The sequence below is a fragment of the Scophthalmus maximus genome, chromosome 1, assembly GCF_022379125.1.
Source record: "Scophthalmus maximus strain ysfricsl-2021 chromosome 1, ASM2237912v1, whole genome shotgun sequence".
NCBI lineage: Eukaryota > Metazoa > Chordata > Actinopteri > Pleuronectiformes > Scophthalmidae > Scophthalmus > Scophthalmus maximus.
In genome coordinates, this window is record NC_061515.1 from 22502449 (window position 1) to 22523645 (window position 21197).

Genomic DNA, 21197 nt, shown 5'->3' on the forward strand with positions numbered 1-21197 from the left:
GGGACTGTTCCGGTGACGCATGCGAGCCGGGGGACACTTTACTCCAGTGGGAGTCATAATTGAAATCAAAACGAGATCTCAGTCTCTCACACAAACACACACACACACACACAGCAGACAACATAGTAGTCTAAAACAGGTCCATTAACAACTTTACGCACAGCGGACAAGGATGTATCCAAAATGCGCACGCGCTCCAAAAAGGCCGGCTTGCACAGCGCACACAACAACACAGCCGAGTGCATTTTTGCAGCACAATCATCAGTGTGAAAAAAAATGACTGTCCATAGATAATAGTTAGACTGCTCGGCCGCAGCTCATCATAAACCAAACACCTTACCTCGGGCGGGGTGCGCGCTCCGGCTCGCATGAGCTCCAAATGTGGCTTGGCGCCCCGGGGTTGAGGAGAGAAGAGTCACTCGCGATGAGTGCGTTAATGTCCAGACTATTCAAAATGTGTGTGCAGCACTCATCAGGGACAGGTGCGCCACGGTGGACCGCTGCAAGTTGGAGGCCACTGGCACAGACACCGTTGTAAGCAGAAATCCGACATTCTTTTGTGCCTTTCTGATGGCCAACTACCTTGAATGGTACAAGTAGCTGACGTATAGGTACAGTGATGAAGACCGTGCGTTACTTAGCGTTGTTTGAATAACCTGGAATTATTCAGTATTACTAATTTTCCTCCCAAATTTACTCAAGCCTTCATTCTTCATTTTTCATCACAGCCTATTTACCACGACTATACATACACATGATGAATGTCTTCTGCATAGTGATCGTGGCATGTCTTTTTATGAAAACATATTAGTGAGTGAAATGGATCTGGGGCACTATAGAGCTTAATATTAAGTTTGTGTTAAATGCTGGTGGCTTTTTGTGCCAAGACCCATGTTCCTGATTCTTTTGGCATGTCTCAAAAAATGTCCAAGAGTCATTTATATATTTCTAAAGTCTATATATCTTCACTTGTCATCAAGCTCAAATTTCTAGTTACCTATAAGTTTAAGATCCATGTAATCTGATCCTATTAATTATCCCTGTTACAGCTCCAAGTGCCAATTTGAACTCCACCTCTTCATTCTCATTTCTATATTCAACACAAGAATTTTACACGTTATGTTAAAGAATACAGATCTAAAAGGGAAAAAAATGCATCTTTATCTTAGGTTTTGATCTCCAGATATGCTGCTGATTTTTGCTCTAACGACCTGATGTGTTGTTCATAACACTCACGCCAACAATGTCTTAGTTCATACAGCAGTAACTCAGGATTTATGTAAAAAGCAAGCAAACTTATTTTATGTATCAACTTAAAACCTGTTGCCCTCCATGGAATCAGACATAAAAATTAAAAAAATCCCAAACAGTCAAACTGAGTGTTAGCAGCTCCATATTCAGACATGTCCAATAAGAAAGGGAGAGATTAGTGTTGATTTGAAGCTCAAGATGAATGGGCGCCAAAATAAACAAAAATACTTTTGAGTTTCAGGGCAAGAGTAGCCGGGTCTTTTACACGAACACAGAAGTATTGAAACCAACAGCTTCACGGAAATTGTTGTAAACACGAGAACCAGGCAGAGGCTTCCTCGGCCCTTCTTCCCTTTTTTTCCCCTTTGGCTACACATTAAGGTCCTCTGCGGTCTGGTGGTCCAGGAGCGAGTAGCGGTCCTGCTGCTCCTGCACGGATACAACGGACGGTCCCTGACCGGGGAGGGCGGGCTGGGCTGCGGCGCTCTGCTGTCGGCGAGCCGCGGCGGCGGGCGCTGGGCTCCACCGCCGGCCGTCCACGCCCAGATGTGTGCTGATCTGAGACGACCGGAGGCTCCTCATCTGGCCTCTGGCGCACACCTCGTACAGCTCCACAGGGGTTTTCTTATACCTGGAGGGAATAAGGTAGGTCAGATAGGTCATTATAGTCACCGCTGAATCCCAAAAATGCAGCATGCATATATGCGTCCGTCATTTTTCGACGGGAAATGTAAAAGACTAACATTCTCAGCAGTAAAGACGATAGCACCACGGAAACGGACGAGGCAGCCATCGCAGCCGAGCCCATCCAGGGTTGGAGCACCAGGCCTGCGGGCATGAACACACCTGCAACCAAAATGGGGGGGGGGGTTATCTGCAATGGCCCTTTAACGTTCACTCATTCTGAGGTGCAGCAGAAAGCAGGTTCACGTGACTGTGTTTCAGTTTGGTTCACCCTTGAATTTCATGAATATATTTGTGCAACTTGCGTGCAGATTACAGATGTAGTATTACTCGTCCACACTCTACGAGTTTAATTGTTGTCTTCCGACCTAAATAATTTTGCCTTCATTCCCAACCAAGTAGTTTCAAAATAGCAGCATTCTTTGCTCGCCTCAGCAACCACTCTGATTTTGATGATGACAGCTTTCTGTTTTGAAACTTTGGCATTGGGGGATAATTGCTCACAAAGGTATCACACATGGTCAGCATGTGTGATAACCTAATGTGAAATATACACCATGTTCATGATCATTCTTCATATTAACAGAGTACTACCCAACCACGAAGGGACTCGAACCCTCAATCTTCTGATCCGAAGTCAGACGCCTTATCCATTAGGCCACGTGGTCATATAAAACACCATTTCACTTTTCAAATATGGCTCAGCTGACAGGTCCACAAATCCTGGCGAGAGCCTTCTTGTAATGTGTCCTCCAAGAGTTTGAGATATGGTAGAGTACTCAGACCGTACTTTGATGGCGATATCACAGTATCTTTTGTGGATTCTATCCTCAAGGGTTTATTCAGTCCTTACCGGCGGCGATTGGTATTCCCACAAGGTTGTAGATGAGAGCGAAGACGAAGTTGATCCGTATCCGCCGCACCGTCTTCTTCGACAGCTCGATGCTCGCCACCACGTCCAGCAGATCGTTCTAAACAGCGTCAAAAAATGAAATAAACCTCAGGTGAGACAGTATTAAGCGCATTGCGGCATATGTGCGCGGGCTGTCCGCCGCAGCGCGTCAACCCACTCGGATCAGGACGATGTCCGCCGCCTCGATGGCCACATCCGTCCCCGTGCCAATGGCGATGCCGACGTCGGCGCGGGCGAGGGCGGGAGAGTCGTTGACGCCGTCTCCAACCATGGCAACTCGCAGGCCTCGCTGCTGCAGCTCTTGCACTTTGGCCACCTTGTGGGACGGCAGCACCTCTGCGAACACCTTTCTGATCCCCACCTGCCGTAAACCAAACACCCAGAATTATCAGTTCAGTCGCTTTGCTTCCAGTTGTTTTCGACCTCTATGTCAAGGTCAAGGCGAACATGTATGTGTGTTCCACCTGTGCAGCGATCGCCTTGGCCGTGCGCCTGTTGTCTCCTGTTATCATGACCACCTCGATGCCCCTGCTTTGGAGCGTGTGCACCGCCAACGCCGACTCTGCTTTCACCGTGTCCGCAATTGCCAACATGGCGCACAGCACACCTGCAGAAGACACACCTATCATGAGATTAAGGTACGACCTGTCCGTAAAGGTTGGGAGGTTGTGGGTTGGAGGCCTCACCGTCTATAGCCACCAGGACGGCCGTCTGCCCTTTGGTCTCATGGCTGCACATGGCGGCGTCAACGTCCGCTCCAATATGGTGACCGTTCCTCCTCATCCATTCTCTGTTTCCTATCAGCACAGAGTTAGACGACCCTTCACCTAGAAGCAAAGGAACAAAAGAAACAATTAACATTCAATCAATGGGCGGAACCTCGGAGAAGTGAAAACCGTCAGACCTGCAGACGGGGCCTCGGCGGCAGACAGCAGGCTGCTCTCGTCCGTGGTGGCTCCCAGGAGCAGGAAGCGCTCGTCGCCCTGCTGCTGAAGGAGATGCTCCACGCTCGACACGCGGCAGCTGATCCCACAGCCGGGCACCGCCTGGAAGTCCTGGCAGTAGCCCAGCACGTCGCTGCCCAGCTCCTGTTTTAGACGCACGCAGACAAAAATTTCTGGTAATTTGAACCTGGATACAAACTGCTGACAACATCTTCAAAACACAGTGGCTCCCCCTCCTCTCCCTTACATCTTTGCAGTGTTTGGCGACCGCCATGCCCAGCGGGTGCTCGCTGCTGGCCTCTGCTGTGCCAACCACCGCCAGGATCTTCCTCAGTGGCATGCGGGCCATCTCCCACAGCACCAGCACGCGGGTCACCCGAGGCACGCCGTTCGTGATTGTGCCGGTCTTGTCAAACATCACCACGCCAATCTGAGGGAGCGGTTGAACACAGAAAATCCACATTTGTTTATTGTATAAGTATTTCCAACAGTTATCAGATGTCCGAAGCAGGAAGTAAAGTGCATTGCCTTATGGGCCATCTCCAGCGGCTCGCCTCCTTTGATGAGGATCCCGTTCTGAGCTCCGACCCCCGTGCCCACCATGACCGCAGTCGGGGTCGCCAGCCCCAGAGAGCAAGGGCAGGCGATGGACAGAACGGTGATGGACGCCTGGAAGGCAAAGCGCACGACAACCTCCGCCTTGGAGATATTCTGGTTGTAGCCCTGTGAGGGGCAGACGTGAAAGTGGTTTTAAAAGAGACTGCACCAAATCTTTTGCGATGCGCGCGATAACGTTCGCTCACACGCGCGCACCCACCGGGAAGTTCTCCATCACCACGTCAAAATCGACGAACCCGATCGCGATCCAGGCCACCAGCGTCAGCAGGGAAACCAAAACTATGAAGGGCACAAAGTAGCCGCTGAGCCTGTCCGCAAACTGCTGGATGGGCGCCTGGGAGAACACAAGAGGGCAGAAGAGACAACTGTAAATGTGCTGCGAGAAAAACCAGCATAAACTTTATTAAAACAAACTGGCCCACTGTATTGCACATTTCAAATATAATCGGGTCCAGTCTCTTGATTGTGTCTTTGCTCTTAATCCCCCTGTGTTTCTGTTTGCATTCCAAATGTGACTGGAAATCATGAAATTACATAGAAATGTGCACGTGTTATATATTGTTTGTTGTTTAAGGAAGTGGATTTTCTTAAAATTTCTGAGAACAGGTGCATGGGTATTCCTTATCTCAGCTTACGTCAAGTCACTGTGCTCAGGAAAATGTCTGAAACTGCTTTTCGAGGTGTCGCTGTATTGAAACAATGGATTGAAACAATCCAATATCAATTTTTTTTAGAATGATGAATATGTTACAAATTAGAGGTTGTTTTATTAACTCCAAGCGGAAAATACAGAGTTTTCATTTATGAAACTCTAGACAAAAGAATCCTGTGCTGTCCATCACTTGTTCTCACTTTTTTTTTAAAATGCTGGGTGCTGGATATTGAGTACTAGATCCTATGAACCATTTTTAATGCTTTGCAAGAACAAAAAAAAAAAAAAATATATATATAAATATATATATATATGATCAAATTCAGTCTGCCTCTTACCTTGGAGGTCTGAGCTTCCTCCACCAGTTTGACTATCTGCGACAGAGTCGTGTCGTTGCCGACGTGCGTCGCCTCCACCAGGAGAGCGCCGTGAGCGTTGATGGAGCCGGCGATCACCCGACTGCCCACCTTCTTGCTGACGGGCATCGGCTCGCCTGACGGAGACACGGGGAGAAAGATGGACCACGGGGAGGGGGAAAAAAAGGTTTCACAAAAAGAACAAGCCTTTGAGCGTTTCATTAAAAAAATTATGAGATTATTTCAAGGCTATAAATACAGATCTCATGTCCTTAATGACTGATGCCAGCAGTCAGTTTAAATTAATGACAGTATCAGTTGGGGGACTACAATCATGATCCTGATATTTTGAAGGTTATTAGAAGAAGCAGAAGGCAGATATCAATTACAAAGTTGAAAGATTAATATGTGATGTTAATTTCACATTGTAAAAAAAACCCTGCCAAAGATTAACTGATTGCTGAGATGCCTTGCTTTTACGATAATGAACTTGTCCGCAGATCTACAAGAGCTAGCAATCTGCCACCAGACACAAATCACAAGTCATTTTTAGTCAGCAGATTTTTTTTAAATGACAATCTAAAAAGACGTTACGTCCTCCCACCTGTGATCAAGGACTCGTCTGCCATGGAGCTTCCCTCGATCACTTTGCCGTCGACGGGGAACTTCCCTCCCGGGGAGACCTTCACGACGTCGCCCTGCTGGACCAGCTCCACCACCACCTGCTCCTCGCTGAGAGCGTATCAGACATGTTCACAGTTGTACAGTTCTCAAAGTAAGTTCACTGCATCTTGGGTCTCACCTGATGATGGAGAGGTTGGGTCCCAAAGTGACCACCGTGGCGTCAGTGGCTTGAAGTGACATCAGCTTGGCCAAAGCCTCTGAGGTTTTACTCTGCAGCAAAACAAAAAGTATTTAAATCAAGTATTATAAAGGGTGCTATGTGCAGAATATTGAAATTAAGACTTTTCGGATATTGCTGTACTTAGTAGTACCCACTACTAACCTGCTTCGAAACATTTTTTTTTTTTTTAAATTACCTTTGCAACATGCTCCAACCACCGACCCAGCGCGATGAACACAAACAGCATGGGGGGCGTGTCGAAGAAGGTGACGGGGCTCTGGGCGGCTTGCTCGGCCATGGCCACGACGAGGACCACGCAGGAGTAGATGTAGGCAATGGAGGTGGCCAACACAATCAGCACGTCCATGTTGGCCGTGCGGTGCCTCAACGAGCGGTAGGCCTGGACGTAGAAATACCGGCCTCCGAAGATCTGGACGGAAGGAGAGATGGAAACGGCGGCACTGTGGCATCTTTTACCCTTGGAGGTTATATCTTCGTGTGTTTTTTTTGTTTGTTCAGCAGAGTTGCACAAAAGCTACTGCGCGGATTTCCTTGGTGGAAGGATGGAACGTGGGCCAAGAAAGAACCCATTAAATTTTGGTGCGGATCTGGACAAGAGGGCGGGTCTAGAAATGATCTATGGCTTTCCTTAACATTTTTTGGGGGGACATTTATACAGATTTCCCGGAGAAATTATGCATGGATATTGATGAAAAAAAAAAGGCATATTTTCAAGACTGATATCTATGAAAATGTGCAGCCACTCTAATTTTTGTATGTTTTTGTTTATGCAGTAAATCTATACATTTCTGCAATTTTCAAATGAATTACCTTGATAGCAGATTACTTTCCTGAGAATCAGAATCAGAATCAGCTTTATTGCCAGGGTAGGTAACAGGTTACATAGGGAATTTGACTTGGTGCATAACAGGCAACATATATATACAAAAAAATACTCAGAAATTAGAAAAAAATATACACAAAAATCGAAAAAATAAGACCTACCAGGTTTTTACTCATTGAACTCTTGGCAAAAAAAACAAATAAGTGCATAACCCAAGTGCATTTTCTATAGATTTTTGGATATCTAAAATAAAATTAGGTGTCTATTTAATGTTTGGCTTTAAGTCAAATCTCAATACGGCATCTCCAAAATCTTTACCTAGTGTCCCTGATGCTAAAAGCTGAGCAAGAAGAAGAAATGTCATCCCCAAGAGTCCAGCCAGGTGCCTGGTGACCCGGTGTCTCAGACACTATCAACTGTCAACTCACTATAAGTTGTACGATCGCAAGGAACAAAAGGCCCCCTTCGTCCTTCACGCGCAAGAAAACCGACCGCAGTGACATTTTAACAGACAGGAAACACCAAAACCCTTTCTGGTCACCTGTTCCCCGTACCTGCACAGGCGTGCAGAGCAGGAAAAACACCAGGTTGAGGAGGGAGAGGCCCGGCAGCAGGTTCTGCTCCTCGGGCATGGCGCCCCCGTGTTCCCCGTGCTGACTGTCCATGACCATCATGTAGATCATGAGGCCCATGACAGGCAGGCCGAACACGAGGCTGAGCAGGAAGGAGTTCTTCCACCTGCGAACGAGAAACTGCAGAAATAACATCTTCCTTTTTTTCCTTTTGACTTTTATCTGTCACTTTTGTGCTGGCACGGAGATTTATCATTGCTGGGACTCGAACCCTGAGGTCGAGATATTTAAAACCCAGAGCCTGCAACGAGTCCAATTCTTTGGCGGGTTTTGAGGTTTTGACTTAAATCTAGCAATAAAGAACAACGAAGGCTCAGATTGCAGAAGAGTCTCAGCCCCGTGCAGCCTGCACTTTTCAGAAAAAAAAGGGTCTTTTTCACATCAGGCTTTTTTAAGAGCGAAGAAATACTTGCTGTGTGATTTCCTTTGAGTGGTCGAGGTTGCTCTTCAAGCCCGGCTTCACCAGACTGGCCTTGAATCCAAGGCTCTACAGTGAGAAACAATGTCAGGGCATTCTGTCTAAAAAGATTTCAACAAGAGGAGGCTCACGATAGGTGCTACATGCAGTTACCTGCACGATCGTGATAATATCTCGAGCGCCGAGCACCTCTGGGTCAAACTGGATCTGCGCTTTTTGCGTGGCGAGGGCGACGGACGCCCCGAGGATCCCTTTGGTCGCGGTGAGCCTGGACTCGATGTTGTGGACGCATGACGCACACGTCATGCCCGTTATCTGAAAGAGAAGGATGGCGGAAAAAATCCGTAACCGTTCCCGGTATGTAGGAATGCCGACGTCGCGTTGCGTCCCGGAGACTCACGGAGAGATCCAGCCTCCCGCGTGAAACCACGTTGTCCTCTATCAATTTGGCCCCGAAGCCCAACTCTTCCACGAGCTGAGTTACGGCCACAGCGTCGGTGAGCTCTGAATCGTATTTCACCTCGGCTTTCCCTGCCATTAGCGAGACCAACACCGAGACGATTCCTGGGAGTCGGAGAGATGGTGGAACGCTGTCAACGCTCAGCATGTTTATCGGCGTGTTATTCTTGAAAGGAATGCAATGCTCACCCAATCATTTACCCACATTTTAACGTATTCCCCACCGAGGGATTCTCCCATATGCGGCATACACAGAAACTGTTTGAATATATAGAGGCGATTAAAATCGAACATACCCTTGTGTTTGAGCAGGTTCTTCTCAATGTTGGACACGCAGGAGGCACAGGTCATTCCCGTCACACAGATGAAGCATTTTTGTGCTCTGACGGCGGGCGAGTGGGAGCGGTAGTTTGGGTTCCTGTGCGATCCGGTGCCATTGGTGACCCCCGCCTTGTTGGGCGTCTGCGAGTCAGGAAGGCGAGCAGGTCCGGAGCCAGCCGGCCGGGGCTTTTCATAACTCTGGCCACTCTTTGCAGGGTCTTCAGAGGAGCAGAAAGAAGAAAAGTCAGAGGCCAAAGAAAATATTTTTTCTTTAATATTTCTTCTTTAAGAACTGGACAATCACGTGTAGAATTGTCCGGCCTTGTCGAGGTATGCACTCTATACTGAGTGCCATTACAGTATGAGCAAAGCCATGAAAATGAATCATGTCTCCTGAAATTAATACCACAGTTTTTCACTCTGAATCCTTCACAGCACATTGACACAAATATGATAAACCTCTGAGCTAATTTGTCGGTGTGAATTAAATGTAATTATGGACACAAAAAAAGGTGCACTGATTTCTTCATTCAAAATTCAAGACCTTCAAACATCCACTCGACCTTGACATCTGAAAAAATTAAAATGAACACGAAAAGAATCTGCTCATAATCTGCCTCAGTTAATTCCATGTCTTGGCAAGCTGTTTTCTGTCATTAGCCCCAGGCCCGCTGCGGAGAGCCCTCCGAGTTGCGCTGGAGGGCATACTTGTCCAGTCTCCATGGTAACCGGCGGACAACAGTGGTGGCATGTTACCTTGGTGACCCACAGCAGTGTGCAGACTCTACTGTAAATCCAAGAGCTTATAAAAGTGTATGGTGTACGCAGATTTCTTCCTACACATGCTTCTCACACTACACACCTTGATTCTTTGGAGCGTACTCATGAGGTTGTGAATAACAAAGCTCTCCTGAATGCCAATGAAGTATATAATGTAATATGAGTCAGATGAAATACATATTTTGATTGAAAATAGTGCAAGTCGTTTGAGGGGTTCTCACAACTTGCTATTCTGCCTCAGCAAGCTCGAGAAAACAATCCAGCGCTTCTTGTGATGCAAAACCACGTCCAGGGGAAACAAGAAACTGCTCACGTACCATAAATGTATGCGACACTTTTCAACTAGCTACCTGCCAAAAACAACGACAAAGATATCAACTTTTGAGTGCATATGGTAAACTGAGCGACTGTAATTTTTAGCCTTTTCGATTCAATAACTTTTCAAAGTTTTAGAAGTCGGGTCCAAAACGAAACTTGTATGTTTCAGCTATTAGAGTGCAGTACATCCTTCTTCCCAGACTTAATGTTTGTTCCCATCAGGAATAAGGAAATACACTATTCCAACATTACAAGGCACAAATCTTTACAGTATATTCCCCCTGATTCCATCAAATGGAATTCCTTATCGCTTATTTTCTATTACTAATGTCTCTTTTATTCCTATTCAAATTTCTATATCCTATTCTCCTTTGTACATACATATTTGCCGGCACTAAGTGTTTTATTGATAATCTGTATATACTAAATAAAAATTACAGTAAAACCTGTCAGATTGTAATATAATCAATTTTTTTTTTAAGCCCAATTAAAAGAATCTGATTACTCAACAAATGTGTGATTGATTCTTTGACAGCTGCCACTTTCCCTTTGACCTTATCAACAAATGTAGCTAGAAATAAACCTTTCTGATTGGCCGATACCTTGGAGCGACGCGTCGAAGCCCATGTCCTCGATAGCAGCCCTGAGCAGCTCCGGCTCCGTCAGACAGGGGTCAAAGGTCACCGTTCCCTTTCCTTCCTCCAGCGACACGGTTATGCACTGCACTCCGGTCATCTGGGAGATTCTCCCTTCTATGGACCGCACGCAAGAGTCGCACGTCATCCCTACGATCCCGATGGTTACGGTCTCCGTGGACGGGGTCGAGGCGTCCGTCTGCCAGCAGCTTATATCGTCCATGGACGGGTCCTCGGTTAACAAGGTGGCATCGAACCCCATGTCCTCGATCGCCCCTTTCAGTTCCTGCTGTGTAATTAGAAGAGGCCGGTACACGATCAGCGCCGCGCCGTCCTGAAGAGACACCTTGATATCTATAACCCCTAGCAGCATAGCGATGTGTTCCTCGATGGACTGCACGCAGGAGTCGCAGTGCATGCCGTCCACCCCGATCTGCACCGCCGACTCCGCGCCGTGGCCCAAGCTCTGGAGCTCCAGGGCGATCTCTTTGGTCGTGACGACCGAGGTGTCGTAGTCCACTTTGGCTAACCTCCTGGGTAAAGACAAGCCGACGGCGAACACCCCCTTCAGGATGGAGACTCTGGTCTCGACGGCTCGGGCCTGGTGCTCGGTGCCAAGGCCCGGCAGGTGTAGGGTCACCCTGGAGGCCGCTTTGGGCGGAGGGCAGAGCTCGCTCTGGCTCCCATACTCGTAGGCCAAGTTGTCAAGGCCTTGTTCCCCGACATCAGCGCAATTCTCCTATAGAAAGGTGAAAGAAATATTTTTTGCAATCAACATTATGCATGATAGACCACCTTCACATAATCTGATTTAGAATCACAAATGTTTTTTTCATTGCAATTGCAGGAAGTAAAAATACAGGCTGACCTGGCCCCTTTTTAAAAAAACACAGAGCAAAACTTCTGATCTGCTCTCACTCCACTTCCTTCATCCATCTAATTCAGGCTACTTCACACTGCAGGCTCACTAATAGCGTGTAGAGCTGGTCGCATCGGTGTGTTATAAAATAAGCTCAGTTGGTTCTGGTGGCCAAAAAGTGGCAACTTCAATTTGACTTTATCTTGGAATAAGGTCCAGCGTTGCCAGTTTGGGGCCCGTGAAGCACATGATCGGGCCTCCACATAAGCCTCCCAACGTGACCCTGCTTAAAAGTCAAGAGTCACTGGTACCTCACAGTGCTGAGGCTCTGCAAACCTGATATTGTAGAGTCAAGTGTCCGAAACTGCATAAAATAAAGTGCATTTGTGTTAACAGCATGTGACAGTAGTGTGCTTGTGTAGTGTGTCAACGGTGTTGTTACAGCCATAGTGTACTTTTACATTACATTTCAGCATCCTCTATACTTTTAGGAATAACATCTTCCTGCCTACAGGATGACAATAGCAGCTATATGTAGAACCAGCACCTAATTCCACAGGCAGAGGTCTATTTTGATTCATCAAGGATCTTGGTCATACTAGAGAGGAAGCACACAACATAACTGCCGAGCATGAAATCATCCCAGATAAGACTTGGACCCATGACTCCTAGAATACGAATGAATTGATGGTTGGATAATTCCTGGCTAATCCATTAGGGCAACATGGGTAACATCATTAGACTCTCTATATTTAAATGGACGTAGTCACAGGGTCTGGAAAATGAAGCCTAGAAGGGGGAAATGCCAGACACCTGAATTCTCTCAAATGACCAGCAGAGGGCGACTCCACTGGTTGCAAAAAAAGGAAGTCAATTTGTCTAGTCTATGAGAAAATTACTCTATTTCACACTCGATTCATAACGTCAGTATACAATTTCCTGTAGGAGTTTACGGTCTCAATCGCAAGTTTCAAGTCTTCCTCATTCAACATCACGTTCATTTGGAAATGATAGATGGGCGATAAAGTACTGTAATACAGCATGATTGACAGCTAGTCATTGACAGCTTAAAAGTGCAATATTTCAATTAAAAATAAGCGCGATTATCATCTGTGCAATACTTAATGCTCCATGTGCAATTATTGCTACTGCTGCTCTATATAGTATTTGCATTTTTTATTTTGTACATATCTTATTGCTTTTTTGTTAAGTCTCCTTTTTTCCTCCTATTTTGTTTCTATCACCCTCCTTTAAAAAGCCAAACATCCGGAGGCAGACAAGATAAAGACGCTTGAATTTTTTACGGCATCTTGTTTCCATTCTTCTTAAACTGACAAACATGAGAGATGAAGCAACACCTCGACGTCCACACTGAGCTGCGTCGCCAGTCTCCAACTGAAATGTTGACCGCCGAGTTCACCGATCAAACTGGTCAAAGTGCAACAGTTCTCCACACAATTCCCAGAAAAAAGAAGAAAAAAAAAAAGTCAAACACTTCAAACCCTCCTCTGGTACGAGCATTCCCGTGTATCTGCAGTCGCTTCAGGTGACAGGACGTTTCTATGACGTCACATCATACCTGAGTTCACAATGTGAACTATGTCCTGGTGAGGCGACGGTGTTTCTTTATCATCATATCACAAAGAACTATAGGCCTGTAACTAAAGATTCATTGTAAAACAAGATTTTACACTTGTGTACCAAACACAGTTTGGCGTAGCAGACATGTAAGAACATGTTTATTTCCTTATCTGCTTATTTCCTGTTGTTGATTCCTCTATACAATCCACCACTAAACTGGACTTGAAAATATTGAGATGGACATTGTAAATAAGGGGCTGTAAATTATCCGCATGAACAAATAATCTATCAGATATTTTTTCCTCGTTTTGATCGATTAGTGGTTTGGTCTTTAAAAGTGTACATCCCCAGAGAGGCTGTTTTCGGTACAATATAATTTCCTTTTATAATTCCTGGAGTTTAATCTACAGAATGCATAATATTCTATAAACCGATGGTGGGGGTATTTAAAAGTAACTAAAGTAGCTTCATTCACTCAGATAAATATTAGAAAAAAATTTACATTCGGGCACTGTGAACTTTTGCATATATTCACAGAAAAAAACACTATGTCCTTGTGTTTACTAAATATAAGATAAGATAAGATAAACTTTATTGTCCTCAAGGAAGTTTGTCATGGGATAAAAGTGCCAAGTACAGCTGCACATAAACAACATAGTGACGGGAAACAACAATACAACGGTGAACATGATAACACAATGGAGCCGACGTAGTTCATGAGGTATAAGTGCGTTGCGTTCTGCACATAGTTGGAAGTTACCCCTGAGTAAATATAGACTTATATATAGGCACACAAAAGAAGAACAAATTAAAAGGCACAATAACTAATGCCGCCTAAATCATTCAAAAACCTCTAAAAAATCCTTCAAACATGAGTGATGGATAATAAATATAAAGGGGGATAACTGCCTCTCCAGCTGAGGGATGCATGTGTCTGTGGCTGCTTGTTTACGACTGTAATGTAAATATGATTTATAACACACAACTATGAGCTGCCATTTGGACATTGTAGGTGTCTGTAAATGTACAGTAAAGGTCAACACTGATAACTCATCTCGTGAGGATTGTTTTAACTGGGTTTTACTGTCTGTGGATCATCTTTCATGAATACGAGAGTCCACGTGAAGATGTATAGATGATCATAAAAGACTGAATAAACACTTCAACACAGTATTACCTGTATACAAAACAAATAGCATGCGGCTCAACAAGGTTCCCAAATAAATACGCGGCACGAGGTGCCAGAATAAACCAACTGCAAACTAACGAACAAACTAACTCACTGCCCTTCAGAATAAGAGCTAGAAAGAGACATTAGCTGATGGGAGGCCTCCTCCACTGTACCTGCAGGTCCGAGGCGCGCGTCCTGCTTCCACAGCCCGGTGCGTGGAGTCGTCGGGTGCAGTCCGGCCCGCAGCCACATTCCACCATGCAGATCTGCTCCCCGCCGCCGCGCGCCGGCTCGGAGCCGTTCTCCGGCCGACTTTTGGGCGACATGGGCGAAAACATGTTGCAGCTCCGGCGCCGTCTCTATCTTCTTTTCTTTTTTTTTATCTTCACCTGTCAAAGTCCGCAGAGGGCAGGAGATACGGGGAGGCGCGGCGCGTCACGGGGCGAGAGCGCGCTCCACCGCCCGAGGTGTCCGCTCGGATGGGGTCCGTGGTGACAGCGCAGGCGAAGCTCTGGGTCACGTGACTTCTGAACGAGGGAGCCCACCTCTCGGGCAGTAAGGATCAGTGACCTTTGACCTTATACAGTCATTCAATTCCATTACTTTTTCTCAAGGCACAACTTGCGGACGTCTCTCATTCTGTGGAATAAAGTGGGAGCAGATAGAAAACGTATCTGTAGAAAAAATAAGTTTTTTATTTGAGTCCAGATAAATTCAAGTACAAGATCTCCACAAAGGCAAAAATGCCTTTTATTGTAGAGGGATAAAGTCAAACTTTCCAAAATAAAAGACAGCTTGTAACTGTAAAAAAAAATAAAAATGGTTTGACCGCCCTCTCACATGCGGAAGTTACAATCTAATTTCACCTTTGGCCGAACTTAAGTGGAACATTTCCATTTGTCCAATACTCTAAACTCCACAGATTGACTCGAGGGTATATTTACAAAAAAAATATCTTTATTGACTGCACTTCATAAAGCCTCAAATGTCATTAAACACACTGAATGATGCATGTGTTTGTCTTGAGGCGTCGTTAAAAAAAGATGCAAAGAAATACAGGAAATTGTAGAAGCACAAAAAAAGTGTACTAATGCGATTTAGCACACTGCAAAAGACGAGAAAAAAATCATTTCTTTTGCATCATAAAAGCTTTTTCCGCCCGACAACAGGTGACAAAAACATCTGAGATATCAATTGATTAACTTACGAGTGGGACTGGAAACTTTTCATGATAAGGAACAAAATTCAATTCTTTTTTTGTAGTTCAATACTGTTCATCTTTCGGGATAAATCTCGGATCATCACTGATGTTTAATTCCTTGTTCGGATGTCAAACCTGGTCCTTTAAACTTCTAAGAAATCTGGTTTTATTTCCCCTAAAAAAAAATTTAAAAAACAGGAAATACACAGACTTCTTAGCTGGAGAAGCAAAAGCTCATCTCACTTCCGCAGCTTCTCACTTCCTTTCTCCCCCTCACACAAGAATGTTCAAACATAACACTTTCTGTTTTTTGCAGAGTATATCTGTACAATGGGGAAACATGTAGGGACAGTTAAAAGCAACAGAGACCACTTTTTTCCCCTCCTTCTGTCAGTCCGGACGTCTCAGCGCTGTCGATCCCAGCGCCAGATGGAAGCGTCGTCGCACACCGCGATCAGAACGCTGCTGTCGCGGCTGAAGCTGGTCTGTCGGATGGCCGACATGCATTTGGGGAGCGTCAGCGTGGTGCACCTGGAGAACAGAAAGAAGACCGTCAATCTTTACAATTGCCATTTAAAGTAATTTTATGCTTTTACTGTATTAACACCTTGGACAACTCTGGTTGTTTACATATAAACTTGACTCACACGCTCCCTGAGTCACATCCGTGTATGAAACGTGAACGAAATCACATAACATTTGTGATTTGAGGGATTTCGCTGACATTTACCATTTACCATCACTGACAGGAGGATTCAAACCCCCCAGTGTTGTGGACTTACTTTGCTTTATGTGGATCCTCCCCTTCAAGGTCCCACACATAAAGCTTCCCCACCTGGTTTCCCAAAGCCAGCATCTGTATAACCAGCATCACAACAGACAGAACATAAGAAATAGACTAAAAACCATGACTGTACATGAGTGACATGATCATATATGCAGCTACAAATGAATGAGAATGAGTTGTCTGACCTTCTGCCAGAAGTCCATGGAGAAGCGCATGTACCAAATGTCACACTGGCTGTAATCAAAGCGTCCCAGAATCGTCACATTTGACTCATTTGGCTTAATGTGATCGATGTCGTCCTCCATCTTTCCCGGTTTCCAGCACACAATAGCATTTTCACAGGACTGCAATGAGAAAAGGCAATTGCCTGTGTTAATCCTTGGTATACTTTACTTAACTTTAAAATTGTACTATTTTCATTAATTTCACCTTTTAAATCACACAAATATTCCAATTAATTAAGTATGCAGAAAGTCAGAACACTTTCCAAATGCCACTTCAAGCTTCATTACACTTACTAATGTACTAACTTGCCTTGGAAAGAATAAGGTCGCCCAGCCACCGCACACAGTCCACGTAGTTTCTATGGATGTCTCGTGTTGAAAAGTCAGGGAAGTGAATTTTCTGTGAGACGAAAGGCCTGAAGAAAACAAATTGAATGAAAACTTGAGTCTCCACAAATAAAACAGGACATGAAAAGACCCAAAATATATATTTTTTCCCTTTTTTACCTGTTGGTCTTCGAGGGGTTGTATTCATAAGAGCCACGGATGGCTTTCTGCATTCTCTCTGAATTGATCCGCCAAAGTTTGAGGGAGTGATCCATCCCACATGACATAATCTTTTCACCGAGGAGATCAAAATCCTAAAGTGGGGTAACACATTTTAAAATAGAATTAACAGGTTACAGTCATTTATCTTGATCGTATTAATATGTGTATTAATGTTTATTTTCTAGAGCTGACCAATATGGATTTTTGGGGGCCGATGCTGATAATGATATTAGGGAGTAAAACATTTCTGATAGATGAAACAACAACATTAACCATTGTAATAGAGGCTTGATATTTTAGTTTAACCATTCCATCAATTCCTAATTTGAGGCAGGGTTGACGCGAGGTGTGATTTTACGACACTCACCGCACTGAGGACTTCATCTCGATGACCCTCGACACCGCCGAATATCGCCACTAATGTGTCTGTCTGTATGTTCCATAGACGGAGGGCATGATCTGAGGAAACAGGCAAGAAATAACAATATCAAACAAACAACAGTCACACCTAATTTCAACAAAATTCTTGGAGGCCCACAATGTTAAATGTAACAAGTGTAAAGCAGCTGAGAAATCATACAATTTGCCCAGTCAACGGTCACATCATTATATAAGAGATTAAACTTTGCTGCCATTCACGTGGCCCTCATCAAAGAATTCAACCACAATGGAAGAAACCACCTGAGGATCACAAGGTAATAAAAACACTGTCCACTCTCACATGACCTGGTGTGACCTACATCTTACCGGGTGCAGAAACATTTGCAGTGTGTGGATGAGGTCCAATAAAGCCACTAAAGTCAGTGTTACAACATGAGAAAACATGTTGTTTAGTTTAACTGTGCTTTAAGGTGATTGTGATTACTACAGTTGAGTTTTTACCTTTGCTGACAGACAGGAGGAGATTTGGATCCCTCGGATGAAACTTGAGCTCATTGATGGCATTTCCATGACCGACATAATGCTTGAAAAAAAATTAAAAAAGACAAATTACATTAATTCTCATCTATGAAGAGGGAGTAAATGGTATTTAACTGCAAGGGGAATCGTTTTTGGTGGACGGTTTATAATTCTGACAATAAAATACATTTCATACTGCAGTCACAGTAAGTAAATAACAAATAATATTATTATTATTAAGCCTCCCAGTCATGATAAATGTATCTGTATGAATAGACTAATCGCTCCCCTCGTTAAAAAAGCCTGTGAAGAAACTGCCATCACAGAACTGGCACTGGAGTCACAAATAAAGTTTTATTAATGTTTCTGGTTTCATATCCGAAACATTTGTGACAGCGAGGAAATTGAGGATGTGCTGAATCACTCGGGCTGAGAGTCAGGCTGAGTATGACTGGAATTCAACCAGGAAATCACAGAGCCCACGCTACAAACCAATAAAGTTTGACGTCTAGTTACAAATTAAATGTACCTTGATGCACTGCATCGAGATGTGGTTGATCACCCGAATGATACCACGGGACCCGGCCACAGCCAGCAGCGGGTGACTCGTGCTGGTGTCGTAGGTCCACGCACACGTGTAGAAGTTCTCCTCTGCCTTTGCGCACATGCAGTCAAGGAAATCAAAACGACAAATAAACAAAAAGGCTAACTTTTCCTTCAGCGAAGTTGTGCCATTGCTTTTCTGCAACGTGCAAAACATGGGCAGTAACACCTTTTTAAAAACCACAGCCTTCCGTCTACGACTGCCAGACTGGAAGGAGAAAGCAGCAGATAGAATCTTTTATCAACCATTGTATTGCTAGTTGGTAACTGCACAGATGCACTCACACCTCAACTGTGACAGAATCTCACTTGATGTCATGACAAGTGTGGGTTGTGCTTCACTGTAATACTTAAAATTCCCTGTTTTTCCTGTGACACTTATTTCTACTGTAACCTGTACACTGCACATTCTTTTTCTACTCTGTTCAATTTATGATGTACATTTTATATAAACATTTTAAGGATGACCTTATTTTACTCCAGTCATGTGCTTGGGTTTAGCTCAGGTTAACAAGGAATGACAATCATGTTTATGTTGCTGTTCTGCTGTCTAAGTTTTATAACAGCTGAAAACCAGGACTTGTTATGTGGACTAGAAACTGATAAATGACTCTGTGATAAATGACAATAAAGAAAGGAGCCAGTTTAAAAGGCAATTCAAGCATTTCAGTGAAAGGATACATCGGCATCAACGTAGGACTGCAGGAGTCTGATTTCTCCCTGAGAGTGACATTCATACAAAGTTACCTAGAAAGAAAATAAACCACTGATTAGTTATGGAGCCATGCAAACAAAAGGTTTTACTACATGTGGCCAAGAATGCAACGCAAAACATGTTGAACATGTAAGAAATTCAGACCAAAAAAAAAAGAGTCTAACAACAAGTTGTCTATATAAAGAGGCCATTCAGACATAAACATAACAGGCACGACTTACCACTCAGGTGGCTCATCGTCACTTACCCTGTTACTCCCGACTGTGGCGAACACCAGGGGGTCTCCCTCTTTGCTGTGCCAGTTAAACTGGACTCCGAACAGCGGCTGGCCGTGGTCCTCCTGTGCAGGACGTGAAGTGTTTATCAGTAACGTCCGCACGGTGAAATAAAACCAAGACACCTGGCCGATGCTGCCAATTTTGCACTTGATATGCTTTGGTTGGTCCGACAGCTGAGATGGGAGTTTGTGATGAACGAGCACTGCTCAGGTTGGTGCATGTACATACCCTCAGACTGTTGACACATTTAAAAGAGTATCGGCACTTCTTGGACCTCCACTTGCCCTTGCCCGAGCTCTTCCTGCCCGGGGCATTGGCGGTGTTCGTGGGCGTGTCGGGGCGCTCTGCGTTGGTCCCGCTCTCGACACTGGCAGCGTCATCCTGCAAAAAACAAATCAAAAAAGAAACGGGTGATGTTTTTTTTGCAACCTTTAAAACAGTATCCTACAAAGTCTCTCAAAAGACACAATGCACAAGTAGAAACAAAAGTGATTTGTGACCAGAATTGGTTCTTTTCTTTTTTACAAAGTGACAAGCAACATCAGACAGAGGCCATGTTATTTTGAATGTAAACAGTTGTTTACTGTCACACTGGTGCTGTAGTTGCCTCGACTCACCTTGGCATCTTAAGATTTTGTTAACTGCATCAGTTTCACTAAATATAATCACCATAATATGAAAGGACGGGGACCTCGAGGCACTTTCTTCTTGCACAAGGTGTTTCAACTTTGCATACTTACTTTTTTTTTGCTGCTTATGCATCTGCTCAGAGGAAGGAATCAGTGTTAGCTACGACCAAAAGGATGTTGGATGTTATTGTCTCGCTTTTATCATCGACACGCCCCGGGCTAATGCATCTCCATCATCACAGGTTCATGTGGAGTAACTGTGCCACGATGCACACTTCTGTTAGCTGCTAGTGCTAACACCAACTTCACTTTCCAATTGTTGTGCACCGAGTCCAAAGACAGCAACGTTTCTGTGCGTGCGTAAAACACGTGAGAGACATTGGACACGAATGTGTCTGGGTGACGGGCGCAGTGTGCAGCCGTTTCTATCAGATGACAGTTGTCTTGAATTCAATAAAGATGAACAAAGATGCTAGCTAGTCGCTCTACACCACTCGGCTACTTTAGCACAATGCTAACCGGCTAGCAGCTAACAGTGGCACATTTTTCCAGATGAGGACACAAACGCGCGTTTGACTTTCTTACATTCTCGTCCCCGGATAGATCGGGGTTGCTGTTCTCGTCACTGCTCAGTTTCTGTTTTTTCGCCGGTATTTCTTTTCCCGCTTGAGAAGGGGACTCGGACATGTTCTTATTTTCCCTCATTTTGGCTCACATCCCGCCTCTTCCGCTCCGCCGCCGCAAGTACTGCCGGGTAGCGTAGTTCAACTCGGCGTCGGCTTGTAGTTCGGCAAAATTTCACATTTATGCAGTTCACAGTTAAATTTTTCTGTTAAATATCATTTGAAGTTAGGACAACAATTAATATCAGCTTTTTTAGAGTTACATGCAACATTTTCTCCCGTAAAATTCATCAAAAGTCATGAATTGTGAACAATTAAATAATTACAAATGTCACTAGTTTTAGTAAATTCAAATTTTGTTCCTATTCAAAGCGCTTTTTCTATCACACATCATTCACACAGCCATCA

At 44.6% G+C, this 21197-nt stretch overlaps 2 protein-coding genes and 1 non-coding gene across 3 annotated transcripts; all 3 read right to left on the reverse strand.

Annotated features, from left to right (window-relative positions):
- Positions 1 to 1274: 1274 nt before the first annotated feature.
- atp7b (ATPase copper transporting beta) lies at positions 1275 to 14681 on the reverse strand. The gene is made up of 21 exons (XM_035632983.2): positions 14454 to 14681; positions 10637 to 11408; positions 8912 to 9154; positions 8557 to 8720; positions 8310 to 8471; positions 8152 to 8225; positions 7661 to 7844; positions 6459 to 6692; positions 6221 to 6312; positions 6023 to 6150; positions 5401 to 5555; positions 4610 to 4744; positions 4321 to 4515; positions 4040 to 4222; positions 3753 to 3936; positions 3535 to 3675; positions 3313 to 3455; positions 3006 to 3209; positions 2789 to 2906; positions 1995 to 2097; positions 1275 to 1882 (listed from the first exon to the last, which is right to left on the reverse strand). Exons 1-21 carry the CDS (start codon positions 14616 to 14618, stop codon positions 1621 to 1623), a joined length of 4041 nt encoding a protein of 1346 aa, XP_035488876.2. The 5' UTR covers positions 14619 to 14681; the 3' UTR covers positions 1275 to 1620.
- trnar-ucg lies at positions 2531 to 2603 on the reverse strand. The gene has a single exon. It is a non-coding gene; the product is annotated as a tRNA-Arg (tRNA).
- A 274-nt stretch (positions 14682 to 14955) lies between the features above and the next one.
- On the reverse strand, positions 14956 to 20901 carry eed (embryonic ectoderm development). The gene is made up of 12 exons (XM_035633034.2): positions 20752 to 20901; positions 19766 to 19918; positions 19507 to 19599; positions 19226 to 19291; positions 18471 to 18596; positions 17924 to 18005; positions 17409 to 17500; positions 17000 to 17133; positions 16803 to 16908; positions 16454 to 16612; positions 16264 to 16337; positions 14956 to 16012 (listed from the first exon to the last, which is right to left on the reverse strand). The coding sequence occupies exons 1-12, from the start codon at positions 20869 to 20871 to the stop codon at positions 15886 to 15888; spliced, it is 1332 nt and encodes a 443-aa protein (XP_035488927.1). The 5' UTR covers positions 20872 to 20901; the 3' UTR covers positions 14956 to 15885.
- Between the last annotated feature and the right edge of the window lie 296 nt (positions 20902 to 21197).

Coding starts and splice junctions, on each gene's coding strand:
- atp7b (XM_035632983.2), bottom strand. CDS start 14,618: ATGTTTTCGCCCATGTCGCCCAAAAGTCGGCCGGAGAACGGCTCCGAG. Junction 4,223..4,320: donor CGCTGGAGATGGCCCATAAG/GCAATGCACTTT, acceptor CCGCTCCCTCAG/ATTGGCGTGGTGATGTTTGA. Junction 3,937..4,039: donor TCGCCAAACACTGCAAAGAT/GTAAGGGAGAGG, acceptor CGTCTAAAACAG/GAGCTGGGCAGCGACGTGCT.
- eed (XM_035633034.2), bottom strand. CDS start 20,871: ATGAGGGAAAATAAGAACATGTCCGAGTCCCCTTCTCAAGCGGGAAAA. Junction 17,134..17,408: donor GAGATGAAGTCCTCAGTGCG/GTGAGTGTCGTA, acceptor ACCCCACTTTAG/GATTTTGATCTCCTCGGTGA. Junction 16,338..16,453: donor CCATGGACTTCTGGCAGAAG/GTCAGACAACTC, acceptor CTGGTTATACAG/ATGCTGGCTTTGGGAAACCA.